Source organism: Misgurnus anguillicaudatus, chromosome 9 (assembly GCF_027580225.2).
Source record: "Misgurnus anguillicaudatus chromosome 9, ASM2758022v2, whole genome shotgun sequence".
Classification (NCBI taxonomy): domain Eukaryota; kingdom Metazoa; phylum Chordata; class Actinopteri; order Cypriniformes; family Cobitidae; genus Misgurnus; species Misgurnus anguillicaudatus.
Genome location: NC_073345.2, coordinates 2,386,945 through 2,411,618, shown reverse-complemented (window position 1 = coordinate 2,411,618; position 24,674 = coordinate 2,386,945). Strand labels below are relative to the sequence as shown.

General features: G+C 38.5%; 1 protein-coding gene across 1 annotated transcript in view; it reads left to right on the top strand.

Annotated features, from left to right (window-relative positions):
- Nucleotides 1–24,415, top strand: part of LOC129423731 (solute carrier family 22 member 4) — a 111,143-nt gene extending 86,728 nt beyond the window's left edge. The window contains exons 5-10 of the mRNA XM_055180164.2: nucleotides 10,479–10,605; nucleotides 11,134–11,231; nucleotides 11,672–11,886; nucleotides 21,881–22,063; nucleotides 23,547–23,682; nucleotides 23,892–24,415. Of these exons, the coding sequence (XP_055036139.2) occupies nucleotides 10,479–10,605; nucleotides 11,134–11,231; nucleotides 11,672–11,886; nucleotides 21,881–22,063; nucleotides 23,547–23,682; nucleotides 23,892–23,931 (799 nt within the window). The 3' untranslated portion in view covers nucleotides 23,932–24,415. The remainder of the gene's footprint in view (nucleotides 1–10,478; nucleotides 10,606–11,133; nucleotides 11,232–11,671; nucleotides 11,887–21,880; nucleotides 22,064–23,546; nucleotides 23,683–23,891) is intronic.
- The last annotated feature ends 259 nt before the right edge of the window (nucleotides 24,416–24,674 follow it).

Below are 24,674 nucleotides of genomic sequence, written 5' to 3'. Positions count from 1 at the left end.
TGCCATGCCATTTACCCAGCTAGAATTATGAATATTAATAAAAGATGAAAAAGTAAACATTTATTCTTGATAAATATTCTAAAATTAAATCTGGCTTTACAAAATAGGTGCAGTTCACCTGCCAAATAAAGCACTGTCCCTTCTTTCATTGCAGTTCTTCAAAGTACAAGAGACGGCTGACCAAACTTCACACCATAGAGGCTCAATTCTAAAAAAAGAAGAGAAGTTTGGTCAAATTGTAGCTTATAAAAAAGCAATGTTTGTCCATAGTAAATCATCATGTGAAGTATATAATAATAATGGGATTGTTCTATTTGTTTTGGTGGTTGTTGCGAACTTGCCTCGGGCTGCCTCGATTGTCCGTCCGAGGGTGGTGTTGGCGCTCCGGATCGTGGGCCTCTTGATTGCTCATCTTGAACTATTGTTGTTCTTCGGCTGACGTGTAAAATATCCGTGTTTTAGCATTAATGCTCTTTAACATACTCTTATTAGCATTTGTTTAGACTACTTGCAGCTCCAAAGTAACATTACAGACATGCGAGTGTGACACCCTGTATGTATAGTCACAGGAATAATTATATTTTTGAATAATTATATATTTTTTTCTCTTTGTGTATTTGATTTGTTCTATTGTATTGATGATATCGTTTCAATTGCTGTTATTATGCTGGACTTGTGATGCGTAATACCCTCAATGGACAATAGGGGGAGACTATGTGCTGAACAGAGTCTGTGTGGGTAACTGAGTCGCGTAGAAGAAGCCGCCATTACATGAGCGACTCATGAGTGACAACAGCTCTTGTCTCTCTCATTCTTTTGTTAAACAGGTGGGTGAAATCAATCACTATGGACATAAAACATGAAACAATATGTTGATGGCATGTGTATACTGTTGTAGGATGATAATCTTGTGATAATCTTGTAATTACTGTGTATAGTCATGTCATTTAAATGGTTATATTGTGTGATCTATGGTTCGCTCAACTAGTCAGTTATTTATGAGGACACATTTGCACAGACAACAGAAACTGTAATACATTGTGATATATGTTTACGGGAAAAGTATTGAGTTATTTAAGAAAAATACTACTTGTACTTGAGTATTAGAGAAAAGAGTTACAAGAGTAATGCAACATGTTTATTGATGTTTAATTTGAGTGAGTCACATGTAAGGTGACACAAGATATTGTGATTTAAGTTTAAAAGGAGAAAAAAAGATATAAATAATCTTTGAATTATTGTAATAAAGATTACATGAGCGACTCGTGAGTGACAACAGCACAACTCTGTTTTGTTAAACAGAATTTACTGCAGTACTGCCAGCTGGAAGGCGGGCGTGCTACAGCGTACGATCGTCTCCTTCTTGTTATTTTTAACAGCGGTTGGCATCCAGCTTATTGGTGCACTGCCGCCACCTTCTGTTCCGGGGTTCCGGTTCAATGAGCTGTCAATCAGAATATCACAAGCCAATAAGAGCGAACCGCTGTTAAGCCCGCCCCCTCATGAGAGGTTTGTGTCAAAATGGTGAACATAAATTTGCGAAGCACAAATGAAAACTTGGAAAGCGAAAACGAAAACACTTGCAGCACATTCAAAACTATGTTTAGTGAAACTTAGAAAACCATAAACAAAGAATGCAGTATATTTAAAGATGATGTTAATTTTTTGCTAGTTAGTTGATTGTTTTTATTTTCAGAGTGTTTTTTTCTTTTATCAATGTATATTTTTGTTTGTTTTTGCAAAAGTTGCGTTTGTTTTATTTGACACAAATATAATTCCATAATACTACAGAGTAGTCAAGTTTTAAAAAATATCGAAACTCTTTGGTTATTTTTAGCGTGATGCTAATGGTCTAATCAGATTCAATGGATTGTGCTAAGCTATGCTAAAAGTGCTAGCGCCAGACCCGGAGATCAGCTGAATGGATTCCAAAATGGTAAAAATCAAATGTTTAATAGGGGAGCTGGAAAATGAGCATATTTTTTTTAGAAAAAGTGTAATGTCCCTTTAAGTTAAATTAACTTAAAAAAAAAAAGTTAAATAAACTCAATTCGTTTAGTGACTTACACTGTTAGGTTTGTATTTACTAATACAATCAGGTTGTATTAGTAAACATTTAAAAAGCCATTAAAAAATAACATGAAAAAACAATGAACAATATAGTTTTTAACATGTATTTATCCTTGTTCATGTTAGTTAATATCAATGCCCTTTTACATGTTAGAATATGGAGCATAAATAAATGTTAAAAGGTACAACGCTTTAGTAGTTGATTAGTAAATGCCAAAATTAACATGAACTAAGATTAAAGCATTCATAAAACAAACTGTTTCTGCATATCTGATGTTAATCTGGAGTACCTATAGAGTAGTATTACATCCTTCATATCTGCGAAGAGTCTTTAATTTAATCAGATTTATAAAGGCAGATTAGCTTTACCGATTCAGAAGAGGAGTTACGAACGGCGTGAGGAGCGAGTCACAAGTCATGCAGCACTCTATACAACACTGACTGGATAACTTATGATTCACTACATGTCGTGATTCACTATGTGTCGTTATTTTCAACATAACACAGAAGTCTTACTTACCGCATGCAACTCATGACCCAGTTGGGACTTTTCAACAAAATCCAGCGTTAAACAAACACACACGCAAAACTCTGCTGGTACCCCGGATAAAAAACTATATCCATTGTTTCCATAATGCTGGCTTTCTTCTCCTTACATCCAAAAACACACTTCTTCTTTAGAGCCATTGTTAAGTCTTGATATAAAACAAAGCTGTTGCATGAAGTGATGTCTGTAAGCATCATCGGCCCTCACTTTCCTGTGACCAAGGCTTTGAACCGGTTCACAAATCGAAAACCAGGAATTTTTGATGTTTTGTAAGGAACAAAAACAAAACCAGAAACTTTAAAAAAAATAATGTTCTGGAACAGAATCTTTTATTTTAAATAATGGTAATCGGTTAATACCGTTATATTTTTTTCGTTTGTTGACAAGATTTTTGTGCAATACTCTGTGAAGTTCACTTCCGGTCCTCATTGAGCTCGTTTACATGCACACGAATAATGCGATTATAATGGGATTTTGTCAATACTGCGATTATACTTTACCTCATGCAAACGCAATATTTCAATAAAAATAATGTGATTAAGCTCATAATTGCAGTAAGTATAATCGCATTAAAAGAGGTAAATGTAAAAACTTTATTCGCATTTATACCGCACTAACTGAAGTGCGCGTGTGTTTTAGTCACGCACCTTAAGCACAAATTCGTTTTAAACTTGACATTAGGAAGTTTTACGTGAACTCTGCCAACACGACTCGCTGTCAGCAGTCTGTCTTCATTCAGAAATAGCTCAAATAACACGACATCAGTGTATTAAACCATTAAGGAACATTATAACAATAATTATAACGATAAATATATCAGTGACCACATCATAATGATAGCTTCATGCTAATTCGTTCAACGAGCGCGGCATTACCTAATATTGGATATTTCTTGTAATAAAAACTTTTTTGCAATTGTTTACATGTCACTGAATATGCTGTTCTTGTTGCATCTTGTTGCACAGCGGGAAACCAGCAAATGTCCTCAACTCGCTGCGTTTCGCGTAACTAAACAATGAATGTAGTAGTGTGTAAAAATATCTTACCTTTTGGCGTAGTCAGTGTGGTAGAAAAAACTTTAAGTAGTGAATTTCACAGCAACTGCATCAGCACTGGATACCTGAGGTAATTTTATGTTACAGACCTCAGCAATGAATGAGCTTTTCTACTGCATTTAAGTGTGCATGCACTTCAAGTTAAAATAGATTTGATTGGCTGTCAATGAGTGCGTTTACATGCACAGTCTTACGCCGATTATGCTTAATAAACTGATAACACGTGGGGTCATGTAAACGCGTAAATCGGTTTTCTGTAATCGGGGAAAGCCCATAAACGGCGTAAGCAAAAACCGATCGGCACAGGTAGTTTTTTGCTCATTACGCCGATTTCGCGTGGCATGTAAACACCTTAACCGGCTTTCTCACGGTTTTGTCCATGTGCGCATGTCTCCGCGTATGAAAGATAAACGTCACACGCGGAAGTAAGCGCAAAGTAACGCATAAAAGTCTCCGCTCGACTAAAGCAGCTGGCAGAGAAACTGTTAAAATAGCAGCTCATGTTACATTTACAGGTTCTGCAGACACGAGAAGAGATGCAACATTACAGCTTAAGACAGATATGCCGTTGACTTTTTGAACGACTTTTGTCTACGATAGGTGGTGACGTCACTGCCTGCGAGAAAACTGATAATTCTGCAAGTCCCATGGAAACGCAGTTGTCTGCATAGCCGGCTTATTGATTTGCATGTAAACGCATGAAAACAGTTTTCTGTAATAAGCAGATTTTTGATAGTTATCCGCTTATGCTGTGCATGTAAACATACTCAATGGTTCATTCATCATGTGCCAAAATCGCTATCGTTATAGTTGTTGTGTGAACTCTGCTATTATCTTTAATATAACACGATTTTTAAAACTATAATTTTATATCGTTTTAATGTGAACGCCCTTTACAGGCACTGTCATATTTATACCTTCATCACGGCACTGGATAATGAAATACATCCATAACAATAAGTAAATTAAAACAGTGAACCATATATGTGAGTTCATCATTTGTGCTCTGCATTGGGCTTTGTGTGAATAATCCGAAAATAAAAAATGCATGTAAACCGGAGTGAAGAGGTTAGCTCCAGTCATGTAAACATCTTACTGCGAATAAGTCCTTACTCGCATTATTGAAAATAATCGCATTATTGGTGTGCATGTAAATGAGCTGATTGACTCATCAGAGAAATGAGAAGTTTGCCACCAGCAAGTAGCCTACTCAAGCCCAAGGGCCCTATTTTAACGATCTGAAACACAAGTGCGAAGCGCAAAATGCAAGTGACTTTGTGGGCGGATCTTGGGAGCTGTTGCTATTTTCCCAGCGGGAGAAATAACTCTTCCGCCAGGCGCAAATCAATAAGGGGTTGGTCTGAAGTAGGTTCATTATTCATAGGTGTGGTTTGGGCGTAACGTCAAAAAAACCAATCAGAACTAGAGCTGAAGATCTTTGCCCGGACCCGACGGGACCCGACGGGCTCGGGCGGGTTCGGGCTTCATTTTTTAAACATTTTATACGGGCTCGGGCCGGGCTCGGCCTTGTGCTCCGGCTTTGTGAGGTAAATGAGCGGTCAAGTTCAATGCTGCTGGATGCACTATCAGTAGCGCAGGACCGCGCTGAATTCATTTACAGTGGATTTAATGATTTTCCTCATCAAAAACATGTAGCCTAACATTGGTGAGTAGGTTTTTCAATGTATAACTAAATATGAATCGAGTCTTAAATACATAATTTAGACAGAGGATATATACTAATGTTGGCAGTAATGGAGAGAAGTGCAGACGCAAATCCCGCGGAGCCTTTCTCTTCATTTCGTTATTGCCAAATACCCATCTTAATTCAGAATGTATTATCTTAATTTAATTAGTAATTTTATTGGCATATTTATAGTGTATTGCATAAGCCTATTTAGAATGAGATGTTACAACGTTACAGATGACTTATTTTATTTCTTTGTTTCAACTTCCAAGTGGCATGTAGATTATTAGTCATTAATAAATAATGTTAAAACCTGTGTAAATTTCTCATTCTTGACAAAAGCTGTGTGTGTGCGCGCACATTTAAACAATGTCGGGCTGTAAACGGGTTCGAGCTTTTAAAAAGCTGTCAATCTAAATGTACTTTCGGGTTCGGGCTGCATTCTGTCGGGCTCTGGACATTTCGGGCCTAACTTTTAAGGCCCTAATCAGAACGTCATCCAACATTCCCTTTAAACGCAAGGGCGCAAGTTCCATGGCGGTTTGCTATTATTATGACAGATTTACCAGGCGCACGCCAGGAGCGGTTCACAGCCGAGGAGACCCACGTTCTTGTAAGAGCAGACAAAGACAGAGAAGTTGTTTTGTATGGGGATGGGAGAAACCCGCCCAAATCAGCGTTAGTTAAACAGGCGTGAGAGGAAATACCCACAAACAATTGTCTCATCAGCTGGCATCCCTGCAGGACGTTGTGCCGCAAGCGCTACAATGATGTCAGGAGACGGGGGGATCCCAAGCTTGCCAGCATAAATCGGGCACGCCGGGCACACAAGAGGACATCGCTGCATCCACCCTCACCGCTGAAAGGGTTTGGGGGCTTTGAAATCGGACCCAAGATACGCAAGCAAGGTCCAACCCCCAAAGTACACTTACAAATCAAGTTCTTATACATTAAGGTTTCTTATGAAAACATTTTAATTATTATTTTACATAAAATAAACGTAATACAGCCACACAACAAACTTATGATAATGTAAATATTTTAATCGTTATTTGCATGAGAATTTTTTAACGCAGCCACACAATAAATAAAAATCACCACAATGCTCACCACTATGATTTCCCTTATCTCATGTGTTAATATTTTTTATTGTAACAATTTATGATTTGCAAAAATAACTGTTGCATCTGTGTAGATTAGATAAGCAAAGTGTGTGCGCGTTGTGCACGCTATACATTATGGTCAAGCATGCACCCTTAAAATAACATAATGAACAACGCGCAACGTGTTACTGACTTTAGACTAGTTTTTTTTGGTCAGAGGCGCAATTGTTTTTAAAACTGCAAAATAGCATCATGGATGGTTTGCGCCGGAACACGCCTCCTTTTTTGCGCTGAACCGCCCAGGGAGCCCAAGTTCATTCCATAGTTTGCCGACGTGCGTCTGTGGAGGGAAAAACCCACTGTGCGCCGGTGCAAAATACAAATGATACATGCGTCACTGACAAAGTCAATATGTTTGATGTCTGAAGAAGAAAGAAGATCAAGAGATCGAAACGTTGCAATAAAATAATTTCTATTTTTGCAAATATTGTAGGCTACCAAGTATCTCAAGATTTTTTTTTAATACTAATTAGTGGTGTAATGGATTGCAGTTGATCCGTGATCCATCAGATCATGACCCACGGTTCTGGCATGTTGATGTGTTCAGGTTAGGACTTATTATCAATCATGTGAAGTTTGGGACAGATCAGACACTGTAGGTTCCAGCAACTTCCTGTTTTATTTCTCAGGCCAGGGGCCTCATTTATAAAGCGTGCATACACACAAAACGGGGCTGAACACATATGTACGCCACTTCCCACGCAAAGGTTGTGATCTATAAAAAAATGACTGGAGAATGTGCGCACCTGTAAGCAAACTCGGACCCTGGAGACAATCAAGGGGACACAGATGCTGAGGTAGTGAAATGAAATCAGTTGAAGAAAGTAAATATGACAGGAACGATTATAAGCATTGATGCCACACACACATTTCACTCTATCATACGTTAGATCCACGTTATCATGACATTAATATCCAGCAGTTATTTGTGCTTGTAATGAGTGATCTTTGTTTCATATACAGCTTGTAAAATCCAATATAAATGTAAAATTCATTTAAATATTTTTCAATGCTGTCTCACCATCAGACTGTCCACTACGGGAGCATGTGATGGCCCGACTGCATGAATAAAGAATAGCATCAAATACCCCTCCATTAGATAACTGCAGAACAACTGCAGAATAATATTTTCCTTAATTATTGTGCATTTTTATCATCAAATGTCAAAGTGTGAAAATACAGCCATTAGGCTCCCGGACAATCGTTTATCTCTCTGTTATCGTTATAATAGTCCAAATTATGATGTTTATAGCAAAACTGGGATAAAGAATTATGTGTTCGCCTGTTACACTAAAATATATATTTACTGCAAGTCTGTTAGGTCAAAGAAAATGATGTTTATGTTTTTTAACTAAAATGATTCATTTATAGAGCAGAGGAGAACGCTCATGCTGCTGGAGAAGAGCGCTCATATATCAGACGTGTGCACAAAAGGAGCAGAAAACAGATATTAATTTTAGTTTAGTGATACCACTTGTTTATGCTGTGATTTTGGCAAGGTGCACGATATAATTGATGAATATTGAAAATATATATTAATGCTGCGGTGACCCCTGTGTGTAATGCTGTGGGGATTTCGACAATGGCTTGCGTTTATTGGCCGGGAGCATTTAGCCTACGAACGAACAATTGAATGCCAGCTTTATTAATATATGTGCAGCAATCGTGAGGTGATTTGCCTTGACTATTTATGGTTAAAAATGTACACACACTTGCAGGTGATCTGTGATTTATAAAGGAAACATTGCTTGCTGGTGTGCGTACACATGGTTTTATAAATCTGAATATTTTTATTTGGATACTATGTTTTATAAATTAGGCACCAGAACCGACAGAAATTTTTATGTAGAGTCAAATCCTTCGCAATTTAGCATCACAAAGCCTTAAGATGACACTTACCAAATGTGATGATGATCTGACGAAATCTTTAGGAGGAGTTTGTTAAAGTATGAAGTCTGAAAATATCAAAATTTGCCCAAAACAGAGATAATTAAAAACGGCCGACTTCCTGTGGGGTTTAGAGCTTTTTCGTAGGTCTTGGGGGCTGAATTCTGAAACCTATTCCACTTGTACATTATCACCACATCTAATACATGTGCAACGTTTTATGACTTTTCAAGCATGCTTAGACCCTCAAAAATGCAATTCACTTCTTTGCCAGGCTGCCACAGACATGTCCTTTAAAGAAAAAGTCAAGATCTTTGTCATTTATAATTTCAAAGGCCTTAAGATTAAGAATATGATGTTGATTGGTGAAATCTCTATCAGCAGTAAATTGCAATGTAAACATGTACAAACAATTCTTCCTGCTGCCAGCAGGTGCCACTATGACTGTAACTGAATATTGGCATAATGTGTTTAGGCCAGGACTCAATCATGTGATGTTTGGGGCAGGTCAGACATTGTAAGCCTAGAGTCAAGATCTTTGCAATTTAGCATCGCAAAGGTTTTAGATGACACTGACCAAATATGATGATGATCTGATTAAATTACTAGGAGTGTCATGTTTCGTTTCGTTTCCTGTTGTCCTCATTAGTTCTCCCCTATTTAAGGTCCTTGTGTCTGTTACTCTGTGCTTTTCGTTTGTTTCCATTCCTTTGAGTATTCTGTCAAGTCTAGTTTATTGTAGAGTTAGTGTTTGGTCAAGTTTATTGTTAAGTGTTATAGTGTAGTCTTGTGTCTTGTACAGTTTAGTGTTCTAGTATTATCCTGTTTATGTTGTTTTGCCCCCTCGGGGGTTTTATTTTCTGTTTATTATATAATAAAAGTCTTTTCGTTAGTACTTGCTGTCTGCATTTGGTTTCTGTGCTACCACTTCACACCACATCATAACATAACGAACAAGCCGATAAGAGAACCCAGCAGACAGCATGGACAAGGCCCAGAGTGCGTACCAGGCGCACATTTTGTTCGGCCTCCGCCAGAAGGAGGCCGATGTATGGACCTTTTCCAGTGATTTTATTCAGGCAGCGATGGGCTCCGGTTTCAATGAGGCAGAACTCATGACTATTTTTTGTAGTTGCCTCAAGGAGCCCATCGAACCGAAGGAGCGGAGGATGATGAGGTACCTGGGCTTCGAGGACATGGTTCGGTATATCAGTAACCGGCTGGAGCCCAGGTCCTCAGTCAAGGCCGTACCCCCACCTCCTTTGTCCCTTATCCCGGAGGATCTCGGCATCGGAGTGGTGACGCGGGAGGACCCAGCGCTCACCACTCCGGTCCCCATGAGCTCAGTCCAGTATGCCGACCTCCGAGGGAAACGTGAGCGGAGGGTCTCTTGGGAGTCTGCCTCCGAAGGGTCCTCCGCAGAGCCTGTCACGGCCTCGGCAACGCCCACCCCTCCTTCCTCAGCCCCGATGTCCCGGCCTAGGAGGAAGAAGGGGCCCTCGGCTTTTCAGTCGGCTGCAATCACCCCTGTTTCGGCTCCACAGCTCGTTACTTCCCTGGCTTCTGCTCCACTGCAGCCTCTGCTGTCTGTGCAGCCCACCACAGTGCCCCCTGTCATGGTCCCTGTCTCGTCTCTGCTGCCGGACGCTGCGCCCCCTGTCATGGTCCGTCTTGTCTCCGCTGCCGGCCGCAGCACCCCCTGTCATGGTCCCTGTCTCGTCTCCGCTGCCTGCCGCAGCGCCCCCTGTCATGGTCCCTGTCTCGTCTCCGCTGCCTGCCGCAGCGCACCCTGTCATGGTCCCTGTCTTGTCTCCGCTGCCGGCCGCAGCGCCCCCTGTCATGGTACCTGTCTCGTCTCCACTGCCGGCTGCTGCGCCACCTGTCATGGTCCCTGTCTCCTCTCCGCTGAATTTCCTTGTAGGCTCTAAGCATTTCTACATGACCAATTCTGAAACCTATAGCACTTGTAAATTGTCGCACCTCTGTGCTCGGGCCCAAATAAATGGAGAAAAAACAATAGGGCTTTACCCAACCCGGTGCTTGGGCCCTAATATTCTAATTCTTTACAGGTTTATTCCAGAGTCTCCACGGTGGTTGCTGTCTCAGGGGAGGGTTAAAGAGGCTGAGGCAATTCTGAGAAAAGCTGCTAAGATGAATAGAGTTCAGGCTCCTGATGTCATTTTCCCCCAACTCCAGGTGAAATCCATAGGCTGTGCTTTTAAAATGACACACTGTACTAGTATTGTGTTAATTGTGCAATACAATGAAATGTAAGCTTGCAAAGACATAACTTTATTTGATTTGAAAATCTCCAAAAAGATCCTAAGGCTCTGTTTACTCCTGGTATTAAGATGCGTTTTGGTTGATGGATGTTTATAATTTATTTAAAAGCCTGCATAAATACAGTTGTGTTATTGTAAAGTGTCAAATGTATTTTCCAAACTAGTGCCACAGCTGACTTTTTAAATAAATAAATAAATAAATACATAAAATAAAATAATAAGTGTCATTACATGCATGTTGTCCTGTAGCATTTACACATTAGACTAAAAAAATACAGTATTGTAGACATATAGGGGTGTTCTTTTTCCTATCACCTTTCATGTTGGCATGCTTAATGTTTTCTTAGCTGTGGACATCAGATTGTCTACCCTTGTGTCTAATGTTTTTGAAGTTTCCATTGCTGTATAGTAAAAGATGTTTATTGTTATACATGAACTGCAGTCAGTGGAAAATACTGGAAAATTGCAGACCTACAATCTCTTTGACCTGGTGAAGTCCACCAACATCCGCTGCATTACTGTCCTGCTGTGCGTGGTCTGGTGAGACTTATTTTGTTGTGCTCTTTAAAAAACAAATAAATCACAGTTCTCTGTAGTTGATGTGCAGGTCTAATCGATTAAAAAACTTATTTGTTCCTACAGCAATCAAAGCTTTAAATATAGATAAAATACTGTGAAAATTGCACATTGTGTTTTTTTATGTATTTATTTACTTAAATATTATTTGTTATTTGTTTACTGACATGTCCAAGCACAATGTCCAAGACAAGTATAACTTTTGGGATGGCTTTGGCATGATTGTTATTGGTCAAAGTTGTTTATTGGAGGTCCTTTTGCTTTTAGTGATGTGAAAGGTAAATCATCAAATGCAGTGATATTAAGCCATATAATATACTGGAGTGAATATAAATCTCACTGCTAAGTCAAATCAGTGAGTCATATGAATTAATTACCTCTCACATGCTTACTTTCTTTCTCAGGTTTACTGTTTCCGTTGGATACTATGCTTTATCTCTAAACACATCAAACCTACATGGGAGCATCTATATAAATTGTCTGTTAGCAGCTGTTGTAGAAGTTCCTGCTCTCATCATGGCCTGGCTGATGTTTCGCTGCTGGCCGAGGCGTCTCTGCTTGTCTTCTACCTTTTCATTGGGAGGACTTGTTCTTCTTATGTTACACTTCATACCAGAAGGTGAGACCTGAAATTGCTGTCTACAGTTTAGCTTTTATTCTACTGAAATGAAGGGAATTACAATAATTTGCTTTGAAGTAAATGTATCATATCAGCTGTTCACACATGCAATATTTTTTCTCATTTTGCTATTATTCACCCATGCCAGTGCTCTATAATGTGATTTACACTAGAAACAGAGTTTTATATGCGTGAAAATGCTGATCAGCGTAATGTCAGGTTTGCTGCATTGCATCTAGTGATTGGCTAGTCTAAATTATTTACTCCATAACAAGAGAAATAAAACGTGTGCACCACTTGCCAAGCATTTAAAAATAAATTACTAGATAGTAAAGTTTGTACAGTAGGCAAACCTTATGTTGACTTGACAAAGCCTTGCCTGAACGTTTAAAACACTTTGAAAGAAGTTTGACAGGTTAAATGTGGACTTTGGGGGGCGGTTTCCTGAACAGGGATTAGTCTAGTCCTAGACTAAAATAAATGTAAGAGCTGTCCAAACTGAAAACAACTTGCTTGGACATATCTTAAAATACATCAGTGCCCTTTGTTTTGCCTCAAAATGCACTCCAGTAATGTTTTTAGTAAGGCATGCTTGTTAAAAGTTAGTTTAGTTATATATTAGTAGTTATATATTGCCTAATTAAACTAAGGCCTAGTCCTGTTTTAAGATAATCCCTGTCTAGGAAACCACCCCTGGAAGTTTAGTGGAAGGTTAGTTTAGTAGTTTTGACATGTTTTAGTATAAAGCTGGCGTGATTTAACATGAAGATAGCATGATATAACATAAATCTAGCATGAAGGATTAAATGAGATTAAATTAAATTATTGGATTAAAATGAGCCCAAACTTATGCCTCTGTCACTGTGCTGAATATTTCACACGCTGATGCCTCAGTCGCGAAGTTTCTACTCGACAGGTAAAGTTTGGCATGCTATTTGGAGAAATCCATTTGGTAAACATCTCAAGTTGTATAAAGTAGACTTATGACCAAATGGTAAAAGGTATCAGGCTGAAATGTTCTAAAGCCTTGTGTGTTCCTTTTTCATAATTCCAATGTGTTCACCATAGTATTTATTACACAAAAGCAACAAGCTACTTCTCCATTGCAGATCATGTCTTGAGTACTCACTCAATCGATCAGCATAATAATGACTATTTAAACTAAACCCTAAACAAACTTTTTTTAGTTAATGATCTGTAAGAATGATGCTTTATTAGTGCTTTTCATTGATTTTAGTAACTTTTTTGACATTTAGATATAAAGTGTTTCAATACTGCAATATATGGTGTAAAAACGTCTGAGTGCTGCTTTCTTTAGGTTGAACAGTGGCTACTGTAGTTGAAAAGCAATAGTTGATGTCATTGTATCGACTCTCGTATCGCCAGAGACAGACAAACAATACATTGCCATATCAATTTATTGTCCCACCCCTAATGTGCGTGGCATTATGGGACTTGGAGTCCAGGACTAATATTCGGGTGAATGGGCGCTTTGGTGTCCGGGGGAGATATTGCTGACATCCATGACAGAGCCCCCTGCAAGCGGCTTTTGACCCAAGAAAGTTATTTATGTCTGGGTCTTTCACTGAGAAAGGTTCAGGTACAGAATATCCTCTGTATTTAGGGGGGGGGGGGGGGGTGTAATGCTATTTCATGCATTCTGACTTATTAACACAGTTTAAGAGTTGTAAACATCATGCTAAACATAAGCCAAGTGTCAAAAAAAGCAGTTGAGCTTGTAACAGAGTATTTCTGGGCCAAATTCACGCCTTTCTAAAAGTTTTGGAACGTTTTTTTCAAAAGGGTGTATCCGTTACGACTGATTGACCCCATAATCCTTTTATGGGCTTTTTCTCTCCAGAAAAGCACACCTGCCCTGCACATCAATTGAGAGCGAGAACAGCATTAGCATTGCTGCACCGACAACTTTGTTTTATCAAGATTGTTTGACAAAAGAAATGTGTTTTTGGATGTAAGGACAAGAAAACCTTATTTAGCTTTCCCTGTTTTAAGACAACAGTGGATGCAGTTCGTTTGCCCGGACAGCAACATAATTGCAAATGGGTTTATGTTTGTTCCCTGGCTGCATTTCGGAGAGGATTGCTTTACAAACTAAGGCTCAGTTTGTTGGCGAATTTGCCACTTGTTTACAACTGATGGGGCAGTCCAAACTTTAAAAGACCCTGTTTAGGAGTCGCAACCACAGGCGCAAGTAAATCAAAATTTCACCTGTTTTGTTTGCAATCGGCACATAAGTGCATGTAATGTTACAACTGCAAACATTTTCCCCCTCAGTTGGTATTGTACTGCACTTACGACATTTACACCTTTTAAACGTGCAAATGCAGAAAAAAATCATGATTTACGTCACATCTTTTAATTAAAATAGCGGAATTAATTACGGAATTAATAGAGACGTCCTGCTGTAATCGTTGCTGCTGTTGTTCCTGTTGATCTATTACTGACTTATATAGATATATAAGGCTGTATCTGACTGTAAGCCATAGTTATTTAAAAATATATATATATATTTAAGTTTAATTTCCATCAATGTAACAGCTGTTAGATAAGGGGGTACTCGTAACTCTTTAGCTCCGCCCACCGTACGTCTTTAAGTGTTCATCTTTTTTCTTTAAAAAACGGAAAGGCAGTTCTGTCTTTTAATAATCTGACAGCACGAAAGACTCTTTGGACATATGGTAATGACATACTACTCTATATGTAACCAAGATTAACATAAGATTGGCGAAAACAATGTGTTTTGGGAGCTTTACCTCCCTGCAGTCCAAAAATATGGCGCTGTGTTTTGACTTGTTTTCTCCTCAGCAAAGCAGAATTAACTTATAATACTTCATCATTAATAATCATACATTTATGTGTTAGACATAATTTGAAACTGTAAATGGCCTACTTTTATTTGTGTACATTCACATTAACATAAATTTTTTTGTGTTTTTGTCAAATAAAGAAAATAAACATAGTGCGTCAGCTGTCCCTCAAAACACATAACAAAATTCAATTGAAACTCAGCGAATACTCGTCACACAAACATGATACATATATCTAAAGAAAGCCTGAAATGTCTTTTAAACAAACTAATTATAATTGAAAACAAATATTGCCTGTTTATATAATCTGTATTGAAGTAAAGAGAGTAACAATTTTTTTATCTCACACCCACAAGCGGTACCCGCTATTAATTTGATAATGACTAGGTGAACAGTTCAAACAATGACAAACAAAACAAAGTTTTATCAGAAAAAAAAGACTTTTAAAAAGACTGCGGCCCTATTTTAAAGATCTAAGCACATTGTCTAAAGCGCACGGCGCATGGTCTAAATGGGCGTGTCCGATTCCACTTTTGCTAATTTAACGACAGGAAAAATGGTTTGTGCGCCGGGCGTACGTCGATTAGGGTTGTACCCATTCTTGTAATGAGTAATGGGTGTGTTTTGGGCGTAACGTGCATCCCATCCCCTTTAAAAGCTTGCTGCGCTGGCGCTATAGCTATCCCTATTTAGGTAACGGACTTTGTAAACTGATAAATTAAGCGCAGGAAGAAACCCCCAGTTTAAGCATAATGTAAAAAAATGTTTTTTTTTTTATTAAAACTTTTAAAAGCCGTTTTCTTTCAGTCATAGAAGTAAAAAAAGCAGGCTTTTAATTGCTGTAAATGTATTGATATCCTATATAATCATTGTAATCTCATAAAATAATTTGCAAATATGCAAGAAAAGGTTTGTACTGTAAAAATACTTTATTTGTAACAAACAAGAGCAGAAGAATTTACTAACGTGTGGAGAGCAGCGTTTCAGCACTAGAACAGTGCCATAGGCTTTTTTGAAAAGCATTACTTAAAAACTTTCTCATCTCACCATATCCACAGAGTCATCATATACAATAAATCTGTGGGGTAGCATTTAAAAAAACTTTTAAAAACAGATGCATTTGTTTAAAGCAAAACATTTATTTACTTACCAGGCTGCAGGTGAAGCAGCTTTTTGCGCCTTCTAACGTCTCATAATCGGTCCTCATTTATGACCAAGAAACTCAATAATAATATTTTACCTTCAATCCTTTAATCTTTTTACATTTGAAAAGTGTTTTTGTGCTGCTGAGCATTCATATGTGATAAGCAAACCTGCGTTGTTGTCCAGTTTATATAGCACATATTTCTAACGCAATCTTTAAATAACAAAAAACATATTGAACAAAAACAAAAACTTTAGACAAAGTTTTTGTTGGTCAATGGCTTAATCTATTTTAGTTTCCTCAAAATAGCAACGCGCCAACAATGCGCCCGAACACATTTAACAATTTAATATTTACATAAACACTAGGGGTGGCACGGTTCATGAAAAAAATCTGAACCGTTCGATTCGCTTGTCTCGGTTCGGAGCGTTGTGTGCGTCGCACAGTTCGACGGTTCATAGCATGCGCAATGTATGTAGCCTCGTGCCCTGTATGTGACCTCAGATAGCGTGTTTCCCTTTGGCGAATTGCGCGAAGAAGAGGTGACTGGTGTGGAGAGTGAATGCCGCAGGTCATGTTACATGTAGAAATGCCAAGTTGGAAGGAAGAAGTCTGCCCGGAGTTGGAGGATGCGCCAGCATCGTATAAGTTTGGTGTGTGGAAACATTTTTTATTTCATGTTACCTATGATGCCTGGGGAAATAAAACAATAGATAGAAAATGCAGTCTACAGGTTGAATGTGTTCGAACAGCCACAGGAGACCGCCTTCTCTCCGACCATTTATCTAATCTGAGGTACTGAACACAATTGTTTTACGTCTTTTCTGACTTCTGCCGGGAACATACGGTGAACAGCGCTATTTTTAGCCTTTCATTGATAAAACGAAAGCCACTGATTTCCGCGTACTTTCATTTTGCTAGCATGTGAAAGTTGCGCAATCTTATTTCATAAATTGCCCCTCAAAGTAATCAGGACAGAAGTGGTCAAAAGTAAACAAAAGATACAGATTTAAATATTACAGGTGTAAACATTATGTTTCTCTCTCATTCACATATAATCTCTGCAGTATTTAAGCAGCCTCTCAGTGATAAATCTTAGAGCTACACTGAAGTTGGCAGTTTGATAAATGCAAGTTATCTTTGTGTGTTAAAAAGGTACATAAGTTCATGTAGATGGCAATACACAGTCTATTTTTTTGCCAAATAAATGAAAAGCATGTTGAAATCATCAATGTCTTCTCTCTTGCTTTAACAAAATCTCACCTGGCTTTCCTCAGAGATGGTCCCAATACTGTGCTTAACTCTTTCCCCGCCATTGATGAGATATCTCGTCAATCAAGAGAAAACGCTTCCCCGCCAATGACGAGTATTTCCGCCTTTCCGCAATACCGCTATTATCCACTAGGTGGCGCCCTTCCGCTACTATTTAAACCCGGAAGTATTGCCCTCTGGCAAGCTGTTGCATGTCCGTGTCTGTTTTAAAGATCGCTCTGAATGGGATCTCTATGAGAAGTCCGTCACAAAAATTTTATTATCTCTGCTTTTTGCTCAAAATGTGGTGTTTTTGCAGAAACCTACCCATATTCAAAAGCTGATTACAAAAGAACTACTCAAGGTAGGATATGTTTATATATTTAAAGAAGAACATTTTCTGGAAGGCATTTAACTTTGGTGAAAATCATGAAAACCGCTGGCACTGGCTGGCAACTTTTTTAAAAAAATGCTGGCGGTGAAAGAGTTAAAGTCAAATTCAGTTTGTGTATGATTATTACATGATATAACTTTTTAATACTGTATCCTAAAATATGGATAATTAATACATTTCTGGAGTGTTAAAAAAATGTAAAGAAAAAATAACAACAAGAACCGTACTGAACCGAGAACCGTGACCATAAAACTGTGATACGAACCGAACCGAGGGTTTTGTGAACCGTCCATCCCCTAATAAACACAACAACAAAACAAAAGAAAACATCAGCAGCCCCTCACAGACAACTGCCGACTGAAAAATCCAACCTGATAATAAAATAATGTCCAGGCCTGGTCCTCTCTCATCCTCCACCATTGTCGTTCCTCCTTTAATACTTCCGGGCTCCATGTGCTTTAATAATAATAATAATAATAATAATAAACTTTATTTTTATAAAGTGCCTTTAAAAGCAGCTTCTCAAAGCACTGTACATTAAATCACAATACAATAAAACATTCAGCAAGCAAAAATAAATAAAAAACAGTAAAAAATAACTCACAAGATCAGCAATCAAATGCAAGTTTAAAAAGATGTGTCCTAAGAAGGGCTTTAAAGGATCCGAGAGTCTGTGCTTCCCTGAGTTCAAGAGGAAGAGAGTTCCAAAGTGTGGGAGCATACACAGAGAAAGCCCTATCACCCATAGATTTAAGATGTGATTGTGGAACGACTAGCAAATTACATTGTGAGGAGCGCAGGCTACGATTTGGAGAATAAGTGGTCAGTAAATCAGATAAGTACTGCGGAGCTAGGCCATGCAGCGCCTTGTAGGTTAACATCATGACCTTAAAATCAACACGGTACCTGACTGGAAGCCAGTGCAGAGATATCAGAACCGGTGTGATATGTTCAAATTTCCTAGTTCCAGTCAGGATCCGGGCAGCAGAATTCTGGACATATTGCAATTTACTAATTGTAGCTTTAGAAACTCCAGCTAAGACTGCATTGCAACAGTCCAGACGTGAAATCACAAAATAATTAATTAACTTTTCAGCGACCCATATGCTTAACATCGGGCGTATTCTAGCTATATTTCTGAGATGGAAAAGGACGCCTTCACAGTACTCTGGACAGAAGAATCAAAAGTGAAGCTGGTGTCAAAAAAGACACTAAAGTTCCTGATTTTACTTGAGACTCTAAAACAGTGCAATCAACAGACAATGTCAGACTTGACGCTTTGCGAACTCGATGCCGAGACCCTATAAGCATAACCTCAGTTTTCCCAACATTCAAGCACAGAAAGTTATTATTCATCCATAGTTTAATCTCAGAAATACAGCCAGCAAGGTAACAAGAATAAATATCTTCTCCAGGTTTAGAATGGATATAAATTTGGGTATTGTTAGCGTAGAAATTATAATTAAGACCAAGCGATCGCAGAAGATGCCCAAATGGATATAAATAAATATTAAAAAGTAAAGGACCCAAAACAGATCCCTGAGGGACACCAGTAAAAACCGGACAAGAAACAGAGCTAAAGCCACCCATCGATACAATTTGGGAATGGTCAGTAAAATACATTTTAAACCATACCAAAACTGTCCCAGACACCCCAAATGTAGTTTCTAGTCAAGCAAGTAAAAGACCGTGATCCACAGTGTCAAAGCCCTACTGAAAAATCCAGCTAAAAGGTGGTTTAAGGTGGTTTACGCTGGTCCTCCCAGCCTGACAAAGCTGGTCATGCTGGTGGGCCAGCTGGTATTCCAGCATGACCAGCTAAGTCCAGCTAGACCAGCTTAAAATGTGACCAAAACACAGCTAGAGCAGCTTGCTACACCAGCAAAGCCAGCTTCCTACACCAGCAAAACCAGCTAAAACCAAGATGGAGACCAGCTAAGACCAGCTCACCCGCTTATGCTGGTCTTAGTTGGATTTTTCAGTAGGGAGGCTGCTTTAAGATCCAGAAGAATTAAAAGTGAGATAGCTCCAGAGTCAGCAGCCATCAGGAAGTCATTGGTAACTTTGACCAAGTCCGTTTCAGTGCTGTGACATTTGCGAAAACCTGACTGAAGGGGTTCAAACAGATTATTAGTAATTAGATGTTTACTGAGTTGGGAAGCAACAACACGCTCAAGCACTTTTGCCAAGCAAGGAAGATTAGAAATGGGGCTAAAATTGTTAAAATCATCCATAGGAACATTATCTTTCTTTGGCACCGGCATAACAGCAGCAGTCTTTAGTACTGCTGGTACGACTCCAGTTTTACGACTTTAGAGCTGCACGACTCCAGTTTTCCAGTTTGGTACGACTTTAGAGCTGCACAATTAATCGTTTAAAGATTGTGATCTCGATTCCCCCAAACGTTCTTAATCCAGCATTTCTACGATTCGTGTAATTACATTTTCAAGGAGGAAAGACGCAGTCTCGTCAGTTCTCAACAACACGCAATCACTAACAGCGGCTGCAATGACAATGATTTGGCATGACATTTATTAATGCGCAAGCCAGATGTGCTTGTGCTCGTGTTCGCTCCACTGGTACAGCGGATGCTTTTGCCGAAAAGTTAGACAAAAATAAACAGAAACTAAAGAGAATAAGTGAGGCAGAGCAATGCGCAGGTACGTCTGACAAGAACCGTGATGTTGTTTTAGTACCAAAAAGAGGATCTTATTCCGGAAGTTTTTCTTTAATAAAATGAACACATAATCACTCTACAATTAACATTAACTGAATTTAAAGATTATCTACAGTACACTTTATCTGAAACTTTCAGAAGCAGAATTCTTTCCTAATGTTCAGGGGTTGTAAGTCTTTAAAGTTATTGAGAATTGTGATCTTTATTTAAAGCAAAAGAATAGTGATTGTTATTTTATACAGAATCGTGAAACTCTAGTGTGGTTCACAGGTGATGCTCATTAGTAATCGCACCACCAGCCTCGTGCCCACAGCTCGCGCCCGCCCTGCTCGCTACAGAGGACCACAGTTTCTCTCTTCGGTGGTGGGGTGAGTACGGTGACCTGCATGAATTCCGTATCTTCGAATTCGGACAGTGGAGTGGGGTTGTAAGAATGACCAGGTGTTCGGGATCGTATCACGTTAACAAATGGCTAAATTGATAAACTGGTCAAACATTTTTCCTTCGTCTCGACAAGCCAATTCTGACTGTAACTCAAGATTAAGTCTCTGAAGAAACAACAGCTTTAACAACAACTTCAGTGTATCATCACCATAAGTAGTTTGGGTGCCCAGGGGTATGTAAAGCTATTGCAAACTCAGCTGCGGTTCTCCTGCCTTGTTGGATTGTTAAAAGCTGTTTCCTGGTTTCATTGTCTCCTCCGAGGTGCTCAAAGACCTCTCTCAACTCCTGCAAACAGTTAGTGAACGTGCACTGATTGAAGCCCCGATTCCACCAGATGGCTTCAGCCGAATTCAGCGCTTTTCCTGTAACCAGAGAGCATCCTAAAGAGACTTTACCTTCTTCAGCGGAGAATAGTGTGGGATGCTGTGCTAGGAACTGGAAGCATTTCATCAGAAACCCTCTGCACTTATCTGAAGAGCGTCAAACTTTTTTAGGAACAGCTAGTCAGTTCTTATACACACATCTATAATCAATATTTCAAAAAAATTGAGGATCAGCTCCTGCATAAAGGCAAGAATGCGCTTCCTGGTAAATTTCGGAAGTTAGACGACTGAGCTGCAGCGGGCAGGCATAAGATTTATAAAAACACATTTGAGAAGAAAGAGGCAGCAACTCAAAAATACTTGCTTGTTTCACAATAACGCATAATGCCAATTTCGTGGAGGCATGGAGCATCATAAACAGTTAACTTATGTGCAATCTACCTGCATTGCCTTTGCGATTGAATTCTGATAATGACTGCTGTGTTCACGTCATCAGGCTACGGAAGTAAACTGTTGCCTACAATGCGTGTGTTTGTTGTAGTCTTACAAAAGAAATTTAAGTTGGAGACAATAATTATTGTTATGTTATTGTTTACTTTGGGATTTGCACATTTATAACAAACCATTTAACACTGTGACATTTAGAGGCTCCTTAGTGAAGCGCACAAAAGTCTTTTTATTTTTGCTGACATGGTCTCTGTATTCATTAAATAAAGCACTCATAATGCTGATAAGCATGTTTTACTTTTATTTTTTTATCCCAAAGGCCTGATTGAATCTCACACTCTGCACTCTTTCACGCTTCTGGTATTATCAAACAAAGTATAAAAATTTTAATGAAAATGCAGATCTACCCATCTGATAATGTGTTTGATCTATGGCACAACCTTTTCTCAACTTTGATTGTGTGTTTTGTCTCCTTTCAACTGACAGATCTGAGTTCTGTTTTCATTGCGTTGGTGATGTTTGGAAAGTTTGCCTTCACAGCAGCCTTCGCAATTGCCTACCCTGCAAGTGCCGAGCTTTATCCCACCGGTCTGAGGAACTCTGCATTAGGAATCTGCTCAATGTCATCCAGAGTGGGCTCCATTACTGCACCATACTTCCTCTACTTAGGTCACTAAACTTTAATCTGTGTAAACTACTCAAACTAATATTCTCCATAATATCATAACATCTCATAATTTACACCTCAAGCTTCTTAGCCCAATGTGCAACATCTGAATAAACCATTTACTGTGTTCCCATATGCAGAGTGAAGTAGAATGAGCATCAGATTTTTTGTTTGTATTTATTAAATGTTTAGTGTTTTACATTTCCACAGTAATGCGGATGACTGCTCTGCATATCACATTTTGAAAACCCCTTAGAGTTCACTTAACCTTCTAAGACCTGAAGTTTGGTTTGTCTTTTTTTCCAGATTTCTACCAGATATTTTGGGGTTAGGAAGAACCAATAAATATATTGCTTAGAACTAGGGCCGGGACTCGATTAAAAAAATGTATTGTAATTAATTAATCGAAATTAATCACATTTTAATCACATATAAATATTTGACCTGAGAACATTGAGAAGTAATTTTTTCACATGGATTTTTAGTATACCATGAATAATGACTGAATACATAAGCCTAAGCAACAAAATATTGTTTATTTTTGTTCAACCGGAGTCGGGCTAACGTCCACGCTAGCTGCTATATGTTTTGCATTGAGATGATACTTGAGGCTCGATGTGCTGCGGTGATATGTGAATTCCTTGTTGCATAGCTTGCACACAACCATGCTCTTATCGACGCTTCCATCCGTTCGTTTTTTATTAAAAAAATTCCCATCCACGGGACCAACCAAAGCGATTTCATCAGCTTCTTCGTTCATGTTCACTGTGGTTTGTTGTTGTCTGAAGTCATGAACGCTAGTTGGTGCTCCAGTATAATCGGTCCGCCGAAACTCATCCAATGAGAAATGTTCTGCAGTGCAAAAATAAGTGCGATTAAAATGCGTTAAAAATGTTTAATGCGTTATTTTTTGTGTAATTAATTAATCTTAATTAACGCGTTAAAGTCCCGGCCCTACTTAGAACATGAAGCAGTGTATTTGACCATGTTTGTGTAAAACAGGTTCAAATTACACAGAATTGATTATGGTGCAAACAACAAAAACAAAAAATTTTGATGTCCACGTATGTGGACATACAGGTCTTAGGAGGTTAAAAATGAAAATTCTGTAATGATTTACTCCCCATTATTTATTCATTTTGTTAAATGCAGAAGAAGGAGAACACAGTTGACTGTAACCAATGACTTCCATAGTATTTGTTTATATATTACTGTCTCAACTGTGTGCTTACAATCATTTATCAAAATATCTTTTTCTGTATTCAACAGGTTTACAAAAACATGAGGGCGAGTAAACAATGACAGAATTATATTTGTTTGGTGAACTATCCATTTAAGCTCTTTGTTTACCATAACAAGCATGATACTGAATTACATGCAAACATGGTGGTCATGTTTACTAAAATAAAGAGATAAGATGTTGAATTAACAGAATATCTAAGATATTAAAATCTTTGCACATTTTCTCTTGTCGCTTCATTGCAGGAAGCTACTACAGATCTCTGCCTTACATCTTAATTGGCGGCCTAAATGTTTTCTCGGGGTTGCTATGTCTTCTTCTTCCAGAGAGTTTAGGATTTCCTCTACCCGAGGCTATCAGTCACATGCAGACAGTAGTTAGGTAAGTCAAAATAAGTGCAGCATTTTTTATAAAGTGTATTGTGTTCATACAAATATATTTATTGTTAGTCAACATGTGTAAAAATGTAATTTTTAACTGAAAACATTTTAGCTGATTATTTAAGATTTTTTGTTGTTTAATACATTCTGTAGCTCTGTCCGTTTTTAATTTTTTTTAAATGTTTTTAAAAATTACTTTTTTCTCCACAGATGTAAAAAAAGACATCATTGTTCTTCAACCCGTTTGTAGTTAATCACACAAATGTGAAGAGGAAAGCAAATCTGAAAAGTTAAAGGACTTTTTATAGATTCTTAACAATTTGATTGTTGGAAGACTACTTGTTAAATGGGTCATAGCGTGAATATCTGACTTTTTCCATGTTTAAGTGCTATAATTGGGTCCCCAGTGCTTCTATCAACATAGAAAACGTGAAAAAGAACAACCCAGTAACTTAGTTTTGGTAAACCATTCTCTGCAAGCATGTGAAAAATTAGGTTGTTTTGTGAGGTAGGTATTAAGTCTTATTGCAATAATACTGCCCATTAATCTGAACCATCCAACCACGGCACTGCCATCTAGTGCAGAGAGAGAAAAAATAATTGACAGCAGAATTGAGTTTCAAATGCAACAAACCACCATCATTGTGATCAGTGTTTGCATTTCATCAGCTCATTTGCATTTTAAAGGCAGGATAGGCAGGAATTATCTAAGAAGACTTTTTTACAAGTTGGTTTGGACTGTCTTTGTATATCAATGCATGGGTGAGATGTGGGTACTCTGAAAAAGAGAGTATAGAGGTTGAGTGTCTGTGGACCTCTCACCACTGTTTTAAATTTTTCCATTTACTCCACCCCCTCCCTTCTGGGTTTCTTCTAAAGCCACGCCCCCAAAACACATGAACGCGCGATACCGACAGTTTTGCTGGGAGAAGGATTTACCTCAGTCGAGCGGAGAGGAAGGAGCGCGGTACATGTAATAACATCATGTCACAA